This window comes from Dipodomys spectabilis, unplaced genomic scaffold (genome assembly GCF_019054845.1).
Source record: "Dipodomys spectabilis isolate Male_0828 unplaced genomic scaffold, ASM1905484v1 ptg000197l, whole genome shotgun sequence".
Classification (NCBI taxonomy): Eukaryota; Metazoa; Chordata; class Mammalia; order Rodentia; family Heteromyidae; genus Dipodomys; species Dipodomys spectabilis.
Window position 1 is genome coordinate 11,963,885 of NW_024870874.1, and position 18,426 is coordinate 11,982,310.

Sequence of the window (18,426 nt, forward strand, 5' to 3'; positions counted from 1 at the left end):
AAAGTGGTAGAGCACTAGCCATAAGCAAAAAAGCTAAGACCTTGAGTTAAAAAAAAAAAAAGAACAAACCAGAAGATCCATGATTATTATACTATTAGCAAAGTTTTGAGAAGAGATATCCTCTGGAGAGAGAACCCATAGCTCTCATTATATCTGATTCCTCCCCCTCCCTAAGTTAATTAGTGCTTTAAATGAAATGACTACCTGTACAATACAACCAACCCAATTATTTTGAAAATACCAACAGGAAGATTGATTGCTTATCAGGGAAATTATTATTAGGAAAATGTAGGTCAATTTGTCTAGATTGAGAAATTATTCACTTGAGAATAGGTGTAAATGGATGCCAAAATATCATTTGGCCTCTCATACTCCTGGGTTGGGCTTTATTAAAATAAATTCCCAATTGTCTTGTGACCCCTGAGTTAGATTTAATTCAGTTTTCAGTATAAATCAATACTTCTCATCAGGCCTTTCTCATTCATTGCATTTTGCTATCCCCTATCCCATTTCCATCCATTGGACAGGTTGTCTGTTACCTTAGTCTACCTGCAAAGTGTCAGGACAAGGCTGGAAGCAGTCTGTATTAGATTAGAGTTGTTCCAGGTTGTTTTCCCCATCATTTTACTCTGCTGCTACTATGGAAAAACTGATAAAGAATATAGATAACTTCCATCTTGATGATAGTTAAACAGGAATTTTTTTTTAATCCAGGCCTTCTCAGTTCTCAAAGGAGGCTATGATGCCTCATGTAAGGAAAGCCCAAACTTCAGCAGAGGTTAGATTTAAGCTGGGGATTTAAATAGCTGCAAGGTTTTGTATCCCATTACTAATCCCAGAGCCATGCAAACCCCTATCACTACATTAATAGCAGCAAGAGAGGCATCAGGCAATGTCATAGGTTAAACTTTGTCAGCTAAGTGTGCTATCTGAAGGACTCGGTGCTTGTTTGCTAGTGATGAACCAACAGTTTTTTATTTTGTTTTCCAGAAAACTCTGCTTTTTTTTCTTCTTAGGATCCTAAAAAGGTTAGGATGGGAATAGAGGAAAAATGGTATAAAATAAAAAGAAAGTACGGAAGGCTGTGAATCAGGGTGGGGTGCTGATTTCAATCACCAGCACTACAAAAAAGAATTTTTTTTTCTCTCTCAGAAAACCAATAGTCTAAGTGAGAACAGGAGACAAATATGTGAAGAACGTGCAAAGCAAATACGAGAATGCTTCTCAGTTCAAATGCTGGGAAATTATTATGCAAGAGGAGACAGTCACAGATAAGGCTGCAGAGGATGTGGGAATTTCAGCAAGGGCTTCCACTGCAGGAAGGTCCAGGCTTGAGGCAGTCTAGGCCATAGGTGTGTGACAGCTGAGAAACCACGGGGAGAGAAGAGGAAGCAGAGATAAAATCCCAGACATGAGGGAAATGAAGCCCAGCGTAGAGGGCACAATCAAATTTGTTTAGCTGAAAGAAATCCTCCACACATGTGAGAAATCAACAGTAGGAAGAGCAAAGCAGAGCTTGGATTATGTTTCAGCGTTCAGTCATTAAGGCTTCACTCATTCACTCTGTACCTGTAGAGGCCATGAATCCTGGGACGGTGCTCCTCTAGAAACTGAGGTTTCAGGATCATCCCCTGCTCTTCTGTAGGTATCTTCTAGAGTTAGGAGACAGACAAGAAGCAATAAACAAGAAAAGAAATGAAATGCCTGTTTAGAGAAGAGAATCTTGAAAGTGTGCATTGGCCTTTGAGAAGACCGAACTGAGCCAGCAGTGTGAGGGAGCATGCTCAGTGAGGCTCTGCTCCCATCTCGGATACACCCTCCAATCTTTTTAGTTCTGCTGTAGTCCCAAGGATACAGATACAGAACAGTGAACAATGCATTCCTAACCAGAGTATTCATTTTCCGCAACGTCTGTCTAGGGGTTACAGACACTGCCTATCAGCACGTCTAGAGCTGAAACAGAGTTTTATCTAATCTTTTGTTTTGTTTTGTTTTGTTGTTGGTTGTGGGGCTTGAACTCTGGGCGAGAACAGTGTCCTTGAGCTTCTTTTGCTCAAGGCTAGTATTCTATCACTTGAGCCATCATGCCACTTCCAGCTTTTTCTGTTTATATGGTACAGAGGAATGGAACCCAGGGCTTCCCGCATGCTAGGCAAGCACTCTACTACTAAGCCATATTCCCAGCCCAAGTTTTACCTAATTTTGAAGAATGAAAGATGTAAATGACACAGCAACTACATTTTGGAAATCTGAAGAGCATTTGCTTTGGCTTCTCCCCCTTGAAAAGATATATGACCATGTAAAATATCATATAGAGAATCCATTTTGGCTTGAAAAAATAAAGATAATTTCATTATAGGCAGTCCAATATTAGAGCTACTTTGATTTCTACACTTAACTAACTTTTCTAAGTAAAATAAAACAATTAATCCAATAGTAAATATAGAGAAGTACTTTTCTAACTTGATATTTGGAAGAAACATAATAATGAACAATAATTTACAATCTGTATATCATCAGAGGGGACAAGGCAGTGGCTTGTAATGAATAAATAAACCATGCAGGAGAATAAATGGAATCCATTGGGAAGATTACAGATTTACAGTTAAGATGATTGCTGTCTCTCATGTTCAAAAGATGCTCTGAGACTAGTCAGATCTCTTTAACTGACCACTTCTGTTTCATAAGGGATATATAAAAGGGTGTTGCCTCTTAGTGTACTGACCTGCTTCCCCTTAGGTAGAGTTTTAAGCTCTCAAAGTGTTGAATAACTTGCTGGGCCCAAAGGAGCATGTATCAGAAGGTTGGGGGAAAAATGATCAACTGCAGCCATTTCCACAAAGAAAGCAAAGAGTCGAAAAAATGAAGACAATCAAGTCAGATAATGAAGGCTTTAACAGTTATAGTATTTGAAGTTAAGAAAGTAGAGCTTGTTTCTGTGTGGATTAAAATGTTAATTGTATTTAAGTATTTTAGTTTGTCCCTTTGCATTTGTTATGTTAATTCAACCTGCTACTTGACATCATTTGCTGATGATAAGAAGTTGCCTCTTTCAAAATTATTTCTAGGTATGGATACTAATTATGATCCTGATGAAGACCAACTTACAAGTTATGATATTCAGCTCAGTATCCAAGAATCTATTGAAGCCAGTCAGCCTGCACTGCACTTCGAAAGGTAGCATTCTAATCATGACCTTCAACAATATTTCTTAAAGGCATTCATTTTGTTTTAAGAGAAAACACATGCCATTTCCTGATTCTACCTCTAGGAAAATACTTACCTGTTTGTTTTTAGCAAGTAGTCTAACAACTTTACAAAAGCCTCTGTGCACTGACTTTAATAATCTAATTTTTCACAAATCTGCATCCCCCATGAAAAATGGAAATTGCATAGACGGGAAATTCCCAGTTTAATTTGGTTGGATAGTTGCTTAGTTTCTAAATTAATACTCAGTTAAGAAGGGTGATGAATAATTTAAGCAAATTTGCAAGTTTATCCAACCAAGAAACAGATAAACAAAAATCTGTATATTTCAGCTAACTTATGTGAGTGAACAGATCAAGAAATACATAAAATTACAGAATTATGTAAATAGGTATAGAATCTAAAACAGCAAAAAATAATTTCTGTCTTGAATAACACACATACTTATGACAAAATAAAATAAAAATTAGTTTACCTTCTCTTATAGTATTTAAAATCTTGTATTATGGAATTTACGAGTGCTTCTAAATGGATTCAGTGATACAAAATTACTGTTTTTGAGCTTTAAGATTTAGACATATTATATTTAAATTTCCAGTCTTTTAAATTATATCTTCAACAGATTTTAGAACTTCAGAGTTCTCCATAAGGGTAGCAGCTGTTTCTGCTTAATAGTGTTAAATAAGTTTGTTACCAAATTCTTGTTTCCATTTAGTAAGCCCATACCCCAGAGAATTGCCATGAGGGTTTAATGCATGGCCTACTAGGATACTGACTGGACGTTTGTCAAGTAAATGATCTGCTTAATTTTACTTGTGGATCAGTTGATTAAAAGGTTGTAACATATGGCATGGGCTAGAAGGTCCCAAGTAAGTGTCAGTGAGCAACAAACAACACATGTTCCAAACAACACATGTCTATTAAGCAAAGAGTTTTTAAAAGTTGAAAAAAGCCTAAGAGATCTTCATATTTAATGCTATTTTACAGATGAAGTCAATAGCCAAAGAGGCAATAGGTATATCTCAGGATCACAGTCTCTGACCCAAGCCCAGCTCTCTGATTCCAGTTGTTCACTCCTTTCTCAATGCTCAGAGAGACCTCAAAGACAGCATCATAATTTTGTATTTTCCCATCTTCATTAGTGTTCAGAGATCTAGTATCAGAAGGATACTCTGATCCTACTTGTATCCATTTACATTTTCAAAGTTCATAAAACCTATAGCTCTTGGTTATTACAGTTATGTACAAACTCAATAGAAGTTAATTCTTTTTCAATTTTTAAACTGTATCACCAGTATAAACATGGCTTATCTTTCTTTCCCTACTAGATTTGTACCACTAAGTGATCAAAACAGAAAGCTTGTAGAGGCCATAAGACAAGGTAAGTTTGCATGTTATCTACAGGGGATGGATAGGAGCTCCTACCTTGCAAAGGTAGAATTGTGTTATTAATCTAGGTGTTAAATTCAGGTCACATTCTTGAGCTCCAAGAGTATGTGAAATATAAACATGCTCTGGATGAAGCTGACGAAGCAGGATGGTTTCCATTACATGAAGCTGTCATTCAACCTGTTCAACAAATTCTTGAGATTGTTCTGGATGGTAAGAAAATATCCTTTTGAACAAAAAATAAATAAAACTAGAAAAGAAATGCAGAAGTTGTGATTCTTCTTAAGCCATACAACAAGCAAAAATAAAAAGCAGAAATAAAGATTGTTTGGTTTTAGAAAGGGAAGTGCCAATATTTTAAACTCAAATAGTACAAAAATGAACATATTTTATGACATTTTGGACTCACCCTTTGCATTTGTTTTTACCTATAACTGATGAAAGATTTTATGTTCTATGAATTAACTGATCAAACTATAAAGCCTTTTTCTTTTGAAAAGAACTCCATTTTTAAAAACTCAACTTTTACATTTCCTAAAAGTTACTATATATTAAAGCAAGTAGTACGTAAAATATTTAGCCTTCCATTAATTTTTCATGATGTAAACATTAGCCAATGTGCTGTGATAACCCAATCTTATGTTCTAAGACAATTGTTCAGTTTTTCACATGTCCGCATTTTGCAGAAGGCTTTGAAAGTGTTCTTTTAAGCTTCAGTATTACTTGCTAATGCTGTTTGGGGAGAAAAATACATAATTCTTGATAGCCAGTAAGCAAGCCAGATAGAGAACCATATACCTAGACAGACAGACAGACAGATAGACAGAGAAAACACTAAGGATCATTTTTCTTTTCTAACACATGCTAACAAAATAATATATTTATTCACATACATCTCAGTCACATATGACATAAAACCAATTTCTCATGCAACTTAAAAATAAAAAAGATTGGAGAGTTACTTTATAAAGTAGCAAGAAGTGAGAGTTAACTCATTTTTAAAAAGGCAACTTGAAACTTAAATGTTGCTTTTCTATTTGTCCATTTAATTAGCAAGCCCATATTCTCCCTATCCCCACATATCAGAGGGTTCTAAAGTGATGTTCCCTGTGCACACTGCCTTTTGGCAAATGTTCAACTTTGTCTCTTTTTAGCTTTCCCTTCATTATAAACTGACTTTATTCAACATGGCATATATATTCATTGAGTTATTATGATCTATGCAATATCCTTTAAATAAATGTTTTTAACTTATGAACATAATACTTTCACATCTCAGCTTCTTACCAGACACTCTGGGAATTCAAGACTTGTGATGGAGAAACACCCTTGACTTTGGCAGTCAAAGCTGGTCTGGTGGAAAATGTAAGGACTTTACTAGAAAAGGGAGTGTGGCCCAACACCAAAAATGATAAAGGAGAGACACCTCTTCTGATTGGTAAATAATCTTCTTTCCTATTACTTCCACGATTTGAAGCAAACAATAAACATTTAATCAGCATTAACTGGGAACCACTATGTATTGGCTAAAATTGTATAATCCTAATTCCTTTCATTCCCTGAGCTTCACTCCAGCCCTCATTTCATCTTCCCATCCATTTCATTTAATGATCCCAAAAAGAAGTCAAATGTGAAAGATGGGTGCAGCTGACTTCAATTCTAGCTAGAATTCAAGCTGGAGTCAATTCTAGCCTTCCTTGGAAGTTTAAGAAAGAAAAGTTCATTTAGTATTCACTGCAGTCTTTGGTATAACAATAGTAACAAGAACAATAAAACCTGTTTTCATAGGGTAAAATCCATGAACATTTATTATTCCCTGAGTCTTACAAGAGATAAAATTATATTACTAAATTTATTGAGTTTCTATTATATACTTGGTACTATGCTTACCATATCATGTACCCTATTTGATTTGCAACCCAAGAGTGGATGAATTTTCTATTTTGTTGGTAAAGAGACTGTTTGGAAACAGTGCATACAAAATCCCATGTACATTTTCCAGGAGCTCTTAACCCCACCTTTAAGCCATGAGCCTTAAAGGAAAGTATCGCCTTTCATATTTATACTCCACAATAGAAATATGAGTGTAAGAAATAAATGCAAAGTAAGCCAGACCCAAAGAAATACAGACTCCATGGTTTCCATCATTTGTAATAACTAGTATATGTCTAGGATAACCCTGGCAGAGAATCAGAATAGCTCAATAGCTATGTTCATATAACCATACAAAATGATGTTAATTGAAATGAACTCTAAGACATGGAAACAACAGGTCTTTTTTTTTTTTTTTTTGGTTATTAACCTTGTTGTAGCCAGTGTACTGTATCTGGTTCTTTCTTCTCATTTTATTTCATTTTCCTTTTTCCATTGGTTTATCCTTGGCACTGTGTTTGATTCTGGCACCCTGCATTTCGTATATATGTTTATTTATGACTTGGGGAAGGGAAGGAGAATAACAAAATACTGAAACAAGGACACAGGATGACCCATTGCAACAATGATATTCACAAGACACTATGTCAGAAATGAACTTTGCAACTTTGGGGGGTGGTGAGGAGTGGGGGAGGGAAGGGACAGTGGGAGAAAAAGGAGTGGATAACAAGTTTGACAAGAAATGTACTCATTACCTTACTCATGTAACTGTAACCCCTTTGAACAGGATCTTTACAATAGAAAAGAAATAAAAAGTTAAAAAAATAAATGCAATATGAGAGAAGTACAATATTCCCTCATAGAAAGCAAAGAAATAGCTGATATCTAGTTTCATATTTGGTAATAAGTTTAATATCATGTAAAGGACTCATGCTAATACACCTTTCTGTTGGCTACCCCTACTTAAAAATCTCTTTCAAGCTGTGAAAAAGGGCTCCTATGACATGGTATCTGCTCTGATTAAGTATAACACCAGCCTTGACCAACCCTGTGTCAAGCGATGGTCAGCAATGCATGAAGCAGCGAAGCAAGGCCGGAAAGATATCATCGCTCTGCTCCTAAAGCATGGAGGCAATGTCTACCTGAGAGACGGATTTGGAGTCACTCCACTGGGTGTTGCTGCTGAGTATGGTCACTGTGATGTGTTAGAACATCTAATCCACAAAGGTACGTGAGAAGAAATGAAGCTCTCCTGAGGTTCGTTCTACCTTTGAGACTTTCCTCTTCTCCGTTCCTTCTGAGCTCTCCATTCCTTCTCAGGTCCTCTTCTTCCTCTGAGGATGACTAAGCATGAGACTGTCAAGTCTAGTTCCTTCCACAGTCTCCATAATTCCACAATTTATGTGTTGTTACCTGCCTGGTACTGATTGCTCTCAAGACAGTGCAGTTTCTAAGTAGATGGCTCTTCAGGGTCTTGAACTCATCTCCTCCTAAACTGAATTCTGCCTCCTCTCCTATTTCCTAATCAATAATTTCCCTCAACCAGCGCAGAAAGGTTGGATTATCTCTAATTTCACTATCACCTTTCCCAAACTCAATGAGTTGCAAACTGCTATAGTGTCACTCTTGTCACCTTGTCATCAATCTGCCATTTGGGTCAAGCCCCTCACATCTTCCCTGGACTGGTAAAATTGTCTAATCCTTCTCCAAGTTTCCATCATAGAATCCATGCTATGTAACTGCAGCTTGCTCCCTCATCCTAAAGCACAGCTACAATCATGTTTACTGTTTAAAATATCTCCACTGCATCATATACTCCACTTATATCATATACTCTAGCCAGTAATAAAGTAAAGAAAAAGGAAAAAATAGTATCATTACCTCTTCTTGGGTTTCTTGATCTTATTTAGAAATGCTCGTGGTAAATGGGAATGGAAAGAAGAAGGAGAAACCAAATTTCTAAATTGTCTTCTCTACCTACTCTTTGTGAGCCCTTGTCTACTTACTTAAATATCTGGATTCCCCATCTATAAATGAAGGCCAGGACCACAGGATTCCCCCAAAGGATCCTCCGTGGGGAAGAGGGCGAACCTTTTTAATTATCAGATCATCTCTGTGAAATAAGCTTCATGGCTCCACATTACAGCTGCAGAGATGCAAGTGCAGAGAAGTAACAGCTTGCCCCAGTTCCCAAAGGGCAGCAGAGCCGCGTTCATGCAGTCTTTCCTTGCAATATTTTCTAGTACTGATGTTTTTACAATGTCATATCATTTATGTTCTCTAGTGACAGATTGCTTCATTTCCCCTTTAAGCTTCTTATTCATTGTAGGGTCGCCCAGATTGTTTTCACAAAGAGGGTACCAATAAATAGTTGTTGAATTGAAATAGAGCACTCACTGTTGTGATTAAGTTTAAAAATCTGATGTTGTAGCTTTTTCTGGAAATAGCTATCCTAGAAATCAGCTTGTTCATTTTCCCTGTGTTTTTGTGAGCCTAAGACTTTTTTTTTAATGAAATGAAGAATATTGTATAATGACTTATTAAAGAATACTGTGTAACTATTAAAGCAGTCAAAAACTATGTTTTCCACAATTTGCCATGCCATCCAGAAAAGACATCAAGATGACTCTTAAGGGGACTCTTAACGATGCTGTACAGTCATGCTCGGCCTGTGTTTTATACTGCCAGGTGGTGATGTGTTTGCTTTGGCGGATGATGGGGCATCAGTGTTGTTCGATGCAGCAGGAGGTGGTAATCCTGACTGCATTTCCCTCCTGCTGGAATATGGAGGGAGTGGAAATGTGCCCAACAGAGCAGGGCATCTTCCTATACATCGAGCGGCCTATGAAGGACATTATCTGTGAGTAAGAGATTATGAGATGGTCACTTTAAGTTAAAAGAAAAAAACAAAAGTTTTAACGGAGTGGAATTGTAAGTTTCTCTGTGATGAATTTTTTTAAGAACGCAAAGAGAAGTAGATAAAAGATACACAGGTTCTGTATTTAAATGCTTGGAAGTTATTTGACCTTCCTTCTTAATTTTATATTTTGAACTTCTACAAAATGAATTTACAATGCTTTTATAGTGATGACACTCTTTTTTTCTTTTACAAGGCATAATTATAATAGAAAATTTTACCTAAGCTATCTAAGATTGTATTTCTGTTATAAAAAAAGTTATGGTCAATAAAACGCTATATGGTCTCAAAAGTTTTACCTGGACAAAGAATTAAAATTTGTAAAATGTTATGTGTTACTTAATTACATCTTAACATTTCCAAGATATTGTAATATAATGGTAAATGCATTGTCATAAGTTTAGATTCCTTTTTTCATACAAATGGTTGAGGGGATACTGAAACTACAAAATCTGTTAAAATCAGCACACTAATAAAAAGTAGGAATCACAGTGTTAAAGTCTCACCAGGAGAAGGTGGTTTTAGATACTTAAATATATTTCATATGTTCAAAAACTTTAAAGTATTTAGACTTTATAATTTTCAATGGCTATATTGGCGAAGGGGCCAGCAATGCATAATTGATGCCAAGTGACATGTTGTTAAAGTTTACCTGGATTTACTCCCAGCGATCATAAATTCACACACGTAGCTCTGAATTAGGCGCAAGAGATCAAGTTCTCCTTGCCTTTGACTCTCATGAGTGTCTAGTTGGTTAGTCAAGTGCGAAATCCACAACTGTTTATCACATGTTCTTAGCAACATCTCCCATGGTCAGCTATTTTAATTGGACTGACACATAAGTTTGGTGGAATAGTAAAGATTTTTCTTAAGGTTAATAATTCAATTGCAAATTCTAACAAGATAAGCTGTACACGGGCAAAGAATAGACAACTCAGCAGCCAATGAAAGAGTAATGTGAAATATTAGCCCTCTTCTCACCAGTGGAGCTGTGTGACCTTGGAGAAGTCATGTTCCCTCTGGAGACTTCATCTTGCTTTTGCATTAAGGAAAGTAAATGATATCCAGGTCACTTACGCTTACTTCCTGTGGGCTCTCACTTCCTTTGGCAGTACTGGTGTTTGAGCACAGGACCTTGTACTTGCTAGTAGGTGCTCTTAAACCACACACACACACACACACACACACACACACAGAGCCTTTTTTGCTTTAGTTATTTCTCTGGATAGGATTTTCTTTTTTTATTTCTAGGCTGGCGTGGACCATAATCTTCTTACTTACACTTCCCACATAGTTGTGATGACAGGTGTGTCCCAGTGTGTCCAATATTTTTTTTAAGATGAGTCTTCCCTCATTGTTGCCCTCGGTGGCCACAAACAGTGATCCTCCTGATCTCAAACCTGTTGGCAGTAGAACTAGAGGAGTGGCACAAGTTATACAGCAACAATAATGAGTGAAAAATCCAAATGAGAACATGAGGCCCTGAGTTCAATTGTCAATATAGCTCCCCAAAAGGACTGGAGGTGTGAGTCAAGCCGTAGGGCAGCCATCTAGTAAGTGCAGAACTCTGAATTCAAGTATCAGTAACCGCTAAAAGAAGTAACGTTAAAAATAACTTTATAAATCATACTAAAAACTAGATAGTAGTAGCTTAATAGACAAAAGTTAAATATTTTTGTATGCAGCTATCTAGAGAGGATAAGGAAAGTTAAAACTACACTCACTTGTCTGATGAGAAGGAAGGCTTATTTAGTTTCTTGATCACCTTATGCCATGGGGATATTGGAGCAATTATTTTGTTTTTGTTTGTTTGTTTTAGTGCTCTGAAACATCTTATCCCAGTTACATCCAAAAATGCAATCCAGAAGAGTGGGCTGTCACCAGTTCACTCAGCAGCTGATGGACAAAATGCACAGTGCTTACAACTCCTCATCGAAAACGGTTTTGATGTCAACACGCTCCTTGCTGACCACATCTCCCAGAGTTACGATGATGAGAGGAAGACCGCACTGTACTTTGCCGTCTCCAACAATGACATTCATTGCACAGAAGTTCTTCTGGCTGCAGGTGCAGACCCCAACCTTGACCCCCTCAACTGTCTACTTGTGGCAGTGAGGGCCAATAACCATGAAATTGTCAGGCTGCTCCTCTCCCACGGAGCTAATGTCAACTGTTACTTTATGCACGTGAATGACACTCGGTTCCCCAGCGTCATTCAATATGCCCTACATGATGAGGTCATGATGCGGTTGTTGCTGAATAATGGCTACCAAGTGGAAATGTGCTTTGACTGCATGCACGGGAACATCTTCGGAAATTCATTTGTGTGGACAGACATAGAGGAGGAGATACTACCTGGATGGACATCTTGTATACTAAAAGATACCTCAGTAAGTTGTGCCCTTCTTCACATTAGGCCCAAATCCTAACTCTTACTTGTCTCAAGGAAAATTTTAACTTTAATGTTTTTAAATGTTTTATTTCTTCTTTTTAATTTCTTCCAGGCTCAACAGCAGGCTAGTACTTTTTCTGTAGTTATAAAGTTTCTGAATTATCTCTTGTGTTGATTCTTAGGTTTTTTTTTTTTTATCATTGTGGTTAGAAATAATTCCTCACAAACTGACATGTCAAATTAGACTCCTTTGTACAACTCCTTAAGAATAATTCTTTTAAAAAATGTAAACAGTATTTTTAAAAGTAAAATTTTTAAAAGAGGAATTAGAAGTCCTGGATTTAGTAATTCATAAGCAACATGACTCTAAGCAAGTAACTCACTTCTCCAATATCTAGGAATGGAAAAAAGATTTTTTTATGCCATTCTTATGAAGTCCTTTAAAAATTACATAATTTAAGTCATGCTATTTGGAAAACGAAGAAATAATTTTGATATTCTTAAATTTATCTTGTTTTACGACTGATCTGTAATCTATCCTAGAGTATGTTGCATGTGCTGTTGTGAAGAATTATGAATTACTTAGCGAACTTTCAGTCGTTATAAGAATATTGCAAGAAAGAAACAGCAACTCTATTTTAATGTTTTTCTTAATCATGATTTTTTTCTTTATGGAGATATGGGGATACAAGCCTAAAATTAGCCAAGAAAAACATGCTGTTTATTTTTTTCTTAAATGGACAATGAAATGTAGAATATAAAGATGAATGTGATTAATCATTTACAATTTTTTGATGGAACATTGGGACTAGATAGGCTGTTAAAAGCATAATCCTTCCTTGTTGTATTGACTAGAATCACATCCTAACTATGTATATTATAACCTCGGGCTATTTGTTCACAGAAACAAGCAAACAATTTCATTTTCTTTGTTGTTCGTGGCAAGGAGGGATAAAAAGACCAAGTAATTATTCATAATGCACTGAGTATTGATGAATATAGTACATTAAAACTACTAAGTTTAATTTTGTCCATTTCCTCAGTTCTGTGAGTTTATTACAGTTCCTTGGATGAAGCACCTTGTAGGCAGCATTGTCCGAATTCTAATAGATTACATGGATTACGTCCCTCTGTGTGCTAAGCTGAAGTCTGCACTGGAAATACAGAGAGAGTGGCCAGAAATCCGCCAAATACTGGGTAAAAATGTTAAAAATTGTTTTACCTACCATTTTTGTGATTGAAAATACATAGGAGGAGCATTTTAATGTCTTCCTCTGATTCCTTTTTAGAGCTATCTTATATTAAAAATTATCTTTTTTTTTTACTCATACTTAACACATCCTCTCTTACAAGATGCAAAATTTGAAATTTTCTTGATGTTTTCCAACTCTTGAATTGATTGCTTAATCAGTTATATTGTTATGTTAGCTATATCAACATTGAAACTAGAACTCATAGTTTGTAACTGGCATTATATAATACTTAGACTTTGATAGGGTCTATTTTTTTGTGTTTTCAAGACTTATCCATTGTGCCTAATGAACAGTATTCAGTAAATTCTTGCAGACTAAATAAATGAATGGAAAGTATTAAAAATATGCTTTCCCTCAGGTGTTTATTGATAGAATCCTGCCTTCAAAGATTTACTTTGTATTTTCCAAGTCAAAGTTTAATTATAATAGTGGAAGTGAATCATAATATAAAAGTCTCATTGATTGTATCTTAGGTCTGAAAATGTGACAGGCACTGAGTTCAATTCTTAGACTGATGACAAAACAAAACAGTAGCTTTAAGGAAAGTAAGATTTGAATAACTCTAAATGCAACATACTTGGAAGAAATCATAGACTAGAAGATATTATTCTTTTTTCAAAATTAGAGTTTGAGGAAATGGACTTTCAAAACCCACATAGAGCTTTAAAAAATCATAGCTTATTACATGATATCTAAGTAATCTGACTCTACTAAATCAGCTTTCCTCTAGAATAAGTTCTATAATAGAGGGGATTGTAAAACAACTAAAACAGAATCTTAGAGGAGTTAATGAATAAGACAATATTCTAAATGTAGAAAAACTCAAGATAGATCTCAGATGGGATGAAATTTGGGCCTGGTATAGAAGTAGGATTGTTGGATTATACTGTCCATATGTGATTGAGAATTGATAACTTCATAAAAATAACCAATAAATTATTGTATCATTTTTGTTTCTCCAAGGAACAGAGGATATTTTTCCTATAACAGGAAGCAAGCTAGCCATACTAGCAACATACCTACCCTTTTCTGCCTAGTTTTTCATATTGTGATAACAAAATGAGAAGGTGAAGACTAGCCTGTAGCTCTTTCTATAACGCCAGTGTACCTCTTGTCATAGAAAATGAAGAATTTTCCTCTAAATGGTAATTGCCAATGTTTTTATTGCAAAAGAACTCCCAAGGCTGATGACTTTAGAAAGACAGTCCAAGTAAGAATAAAGCTAAGAAGATTTTGGTTTGGTTTTGTTTTAATTAGACATTACTGCAACCAGTCTATCAATTGGTTGCTATGAGCACGGTCAACCACTGGATGTCAGGATTCTTCCAGACATACATAGGCAATGACTTTGTTAGGGAAAAATGAAATTTAAAAAAAAACGTGGACTTCTTTGCTTTTTATTTATTTATGTTTATTTTTGTTGTTGTTGTATGTGTGCTGATGATGGGGTTTGAACTCGGCTTAATGCTCTCACATGGCTTACATGCTTGTGCTTTACCACTTTCACTTTTCTGCCTGGCTAGCTTTGAACAGGAATCCTCAGATCTCTGCTTCCTGAGTAGCTTGGGATTACAGACATGAGCCACTAGCTCATGGCTCTCTGCAATGTTTTGTCAATAATAATTTTTCCCCATGCTAGGGGCATGGCTCAAGGTGTACAGCACCTACCTAGGAAACTCGAGGCCCAATTTGCACCCCAGTTCAAAACCTACAGCTGCCAAAAATAATACCATACATTTTTGTGTGAGATGTGGTTTTTAACTTTAAAAGAAAGTAATAGATAACTTGAATGTTTGTAATAACAAATACTGCCAAAATTTAACCACTTTTATTATTGAATTTGATGACAGTTAACATTTATTGAACAGTTACAAAGCACTAAAGATTTTTAATAGTGTATGTTAAGTAATTTGTTTAATTTTTAAAGAAGCCTGTGAAGTAGATCCTATTTTATCTACATTTTAGGGATGATAGTATTAAAACCTAGAGGTTAAAAACTGATCCAATCCAAGCTAACTAAAAGCAGAGTCACTGTTTAAGCCCAAGGACTCTGCTACCCTTCCACTAGTTGATAAATGCTGGTTTTATAATTATAGAGGAAAATAGATATAAAATATTTAGGTATTAAATATTGGACACAAGCTTTAGGTTGAATCATGGATGATTTATGGAATCATAAGCTGTATTGATATTTCCTCAATAATTATTTATCAGATAATTGCCAGAAGAGAAAGTAAAGAAATATATCTCCATAATATTCAGCTCTAAAAAAGGAATAAGCACAAAGAGACATGAGCATTACCTGCTGCTTTGGGTTTTTTGTTGTTGTTTTTTGTTCTTTGCCAGTACTGAGAGTAGAACTTCAAGATCTGGGACCTTTCCATGAACTTTTTTCACTCAGCACAAAGCAAGCACTTGATAGTTAATTGGTGTTAAAGAGTCTTGCAGACTTTCTTGCCCAAGCTGGCTTTGAACGTGGAATCACAATCCTCAAACTCAGCCTCCTGAGGAGCTTGGATTACAAGCATTTGCTTTTATAAATCATCAAGTCCATTCATTTATATAACAGATTCTAGTTGAATGCCCATCAGCGCCCATCTGGTACAGCCATAGACTATACCACTGCCCTTGTGGGACTTTACATAGTGGATTGTACTCAAAATCACCAGCTGCTGAAGTGTGTACATGTTGTCCATATAGACATTATTGATGCTTTACCCCTCTTACAGATCAAGTCACTAATATTGTTTGCAACTTTTGCTTCTTTTCTCTGTTCACTTTAGAGAACCCTTGTTCATTAAAGCATTTATGTCGTTTAAAAATCCGAAGACTTATGGGCCTCCAGCGACTAGGCCAGCCAGACTCCGTGGAGAAGCTTCCGCTACCCACAGCTATCCAAAGATACATCTTATTTAAGGAATATGATCTCTATGGACAAGAGTTGAAATTGCCATAACGTAAAAAGAATATTTTAAAATGTGGTTCTCAAAAATATGTTAAGTGATTCCTTCAGAGATTTCTTGGAATCATTGTACATCATCAAGTGTATTCAAGTCCGTTGACAATGTGATAGGTGTATTATACACCTATGGAAGATATGCTGCACAACTTTCAAGACTTGCGCATTTTTTAAGATAGTCAATATTTTGTATTTAATTTCTATTGACTATCTACAAGTCTTCAAATTCTCCCTATCAAAAGCCTCCTACAATATCCATGATGTTTAAAAAAAGAAATAAGCAACTTTCTCAAACCCTTAGGTCTAGACAGTTACTGGTCCATTTCTCCTTTCTTTAACAGCCCCAGTGTAGAAAGAGCTGCTTCCTCCTTACAGGGTCCTTAGGCTATTATTTAGCGTCTGCTGCCTCTACTGCCCTTCTCAAACTGCCCTACCTCAGCAGTCTTCCTAATTGCTAAATGCAATGAGTACATTTCTTTCCCTCTTTCTACGAATTCCTGTGGCATCTGATATCATTGCCTCGTCGTGGTACCTCTTTCCTTGGTTTTCACTATACTGATACCTTGTTCCTTCATCTCTCCACCTACCTCCTTTGTTCCCCTGTCTCTAGCCTCTTTCTACATAGTTCATCTCCTGCCACTCCTTCTATAATATATCTTCTCTGAGAAATTTCAGTACAGTTATAATCATTTTGCTTATAGCTGCAAAATTTATATCCAAACCTCAATTCTTTCTCTCCTGTGCTTGAGACTTATGTAGACAATGCACTAATAAGACTCTTGGAACACAAAGATCTAAATTTCCATATATCCTCAGATAAATCTATTGCCATTCTGCACAGAAAGTCTCTTGCATTACTTCAGCAGTTATCACAATGCTCAAGTCAGTTTCCAAGGGAAAAACACTGAACATCAACTTTAACCACCCATTTCTTACTCCATTAGAAACACACATACACACACACTCACCACATCCTATTGTTTGTCTCTTGAAGCCATCTTTTTCCACCAATGTAGCCCTAAGCCTGGCTCTGGTCTCTTTTTTCCTCTGGTAAAACAGTGCTACTTATCTGGCTTGCCTCCCTTTTTGCTTGCCCGGCCACACACACGTAGCACACACACATCCACTCTGATCTCTCACAGACAGAAGTAGTTTTACCCCCTTGTGAAAATGCATTCTCATTGCTCATAGACTAAAGTCCAAAGTGCTTATACATAGCCCTTCTTGATGTGAAATCTTTCTCTTTATTCTAAGCATTATCTTATGTGCCCTTTTGTTCTCTCCTCTTTAACCATATTATGTTTTCTAGAAGTTTATTCTTTCAACAGTGATTCTCAGACCTTAGTTTTTAAAATAGGTTCAAGTATTTTCTTTAAAACAAAACGTAACTTCTACCCTCACTCTCATCTCATAAAAAAGGGTCATTTAATGGAATGCTAAAAATAAAACTACCAGTTATTTAGAATTGGATGACTTTAGCTTTGAAAAGACTGAACACAATGTCCTCATTTTCCCATTAATAGGTAAAATGTCAGCCAGGCGCCCGTGGCTCACACCTGTAATCCTAGCTACTCAGGAGGCTGAGGTCTGAGGATTGAGGTTCAAAGCCAGCCGGGGCAGGAGAGTCTGTGAGACTCTTATCTCCAATTAACCACTAGAAAAACCAAAGTGGCGCTGCAGCTCAAGTGGTAGAGTGCTAGCTTTGAGCTAAAACGCTGATGGACAGCGCCCAGGCTCAGAGTTCAAGCCCCATGACCCATCCTCCCCCCCCCCCCCCAAAAAAAAAGGTGAAATTTCACGGTGGCTCATTAAATATCTGCAAACATTTGTATAGGAACCACTGATTATAGAAACTATTCTCCTGCGCATAGGCGTCTTTGCATGTCTTTCTTTCTCTTCCTCCTTCTCCTGCATCTCCTCTATGATTAGCTCCCTTCCTTGCCTGAAAATTTCAGCTGAGATGGTGCTTCCTGTGAGGATGGAAGCTACCCAGAGCATCTCATGCTGTGTTGTAAGAGTCTATGTGCCTGGCTACCTTAGACTCAGGGTGAGGGAAGGTAGAATGGAAGCTCCCTGCGGGCAGGCTTTGTGACTTGTTTTGTTTCCCAGCGTCTCCTAGGGCCACACACATTCCATGAAGTTTGAAGGTTACACAAGACCCGACAAAAATAATCAGTGACTTCATGGTGAACTGACAGTTTTGAATTCTTAAATGATGGTGTGATCTTAGTAATGTATTTAAATTTTATTCTTAGATTTTAATAATGTATTTTTCTTACATTTTATCTTGAGTGATTATATCTTTCAGTAGTAATGTCTAATTGCTTTGTAAGTTTTTTGAGTTGCATTTGACTTAAATTAGTTTTTATAAGTATAAAAAAGCTGTATAACTCAGGCTGCAGATTTAACTTCTTGTGTTTCCTAGTTTACTTTTATA

At 36.4% G+C, this 18,426-nt stretch overlaps 1 protein-coding gene across 1 annotated transcript in view; it reads left to right on the forward strand.

Annotated features, from left to right (window-relative positions):
• The window catches only part of Asb15 (ankyrin repeat and SOCS box containing 15), a 41,109-nt gene extending 25,123 nt beyond the window's left edge, over positions 1-15,986 (forward strand). Inside the window, exons 4-12 of the mRNA XM_042696064.1 lie at positions 3,069-3,177; positions 4,536-4,588; positions 4,678-4,809; positions 5,876-6,034; positions 7,450-7,695; positions 9,157-9,328; positions 11,205-11,775; positions 12,821-12,974; positions 15,814-15,986. Of these exons, the coding sequence (XP_042551998.1) occupies positions 3,071-3,177; positions 4,536-4,588; positions 4,678-4,809; positions 5,876-6,034; positions 7,450-7,695; positions 9,157-9,328; positions 11,205-11,775; positions 12,821-12,974; positions 15,814-15,986 (1,767 nt within the window). The 5' untranslated portion in view covers positions 3,069-3,070. The remainder of the gene's footprint in view (positions 1-3,068; positions 3,178-4,535; positions 4,589-4,677; positions 4,810-5,875; positions 6,035-7,449; positions 7,696-9,156; positions 9,329-11,204; positions 11,776-12,820; positions 12,975-15,813) is intronic.
• Positions 15,987-18,426: the final 2,440 nt, after the last annotated feature.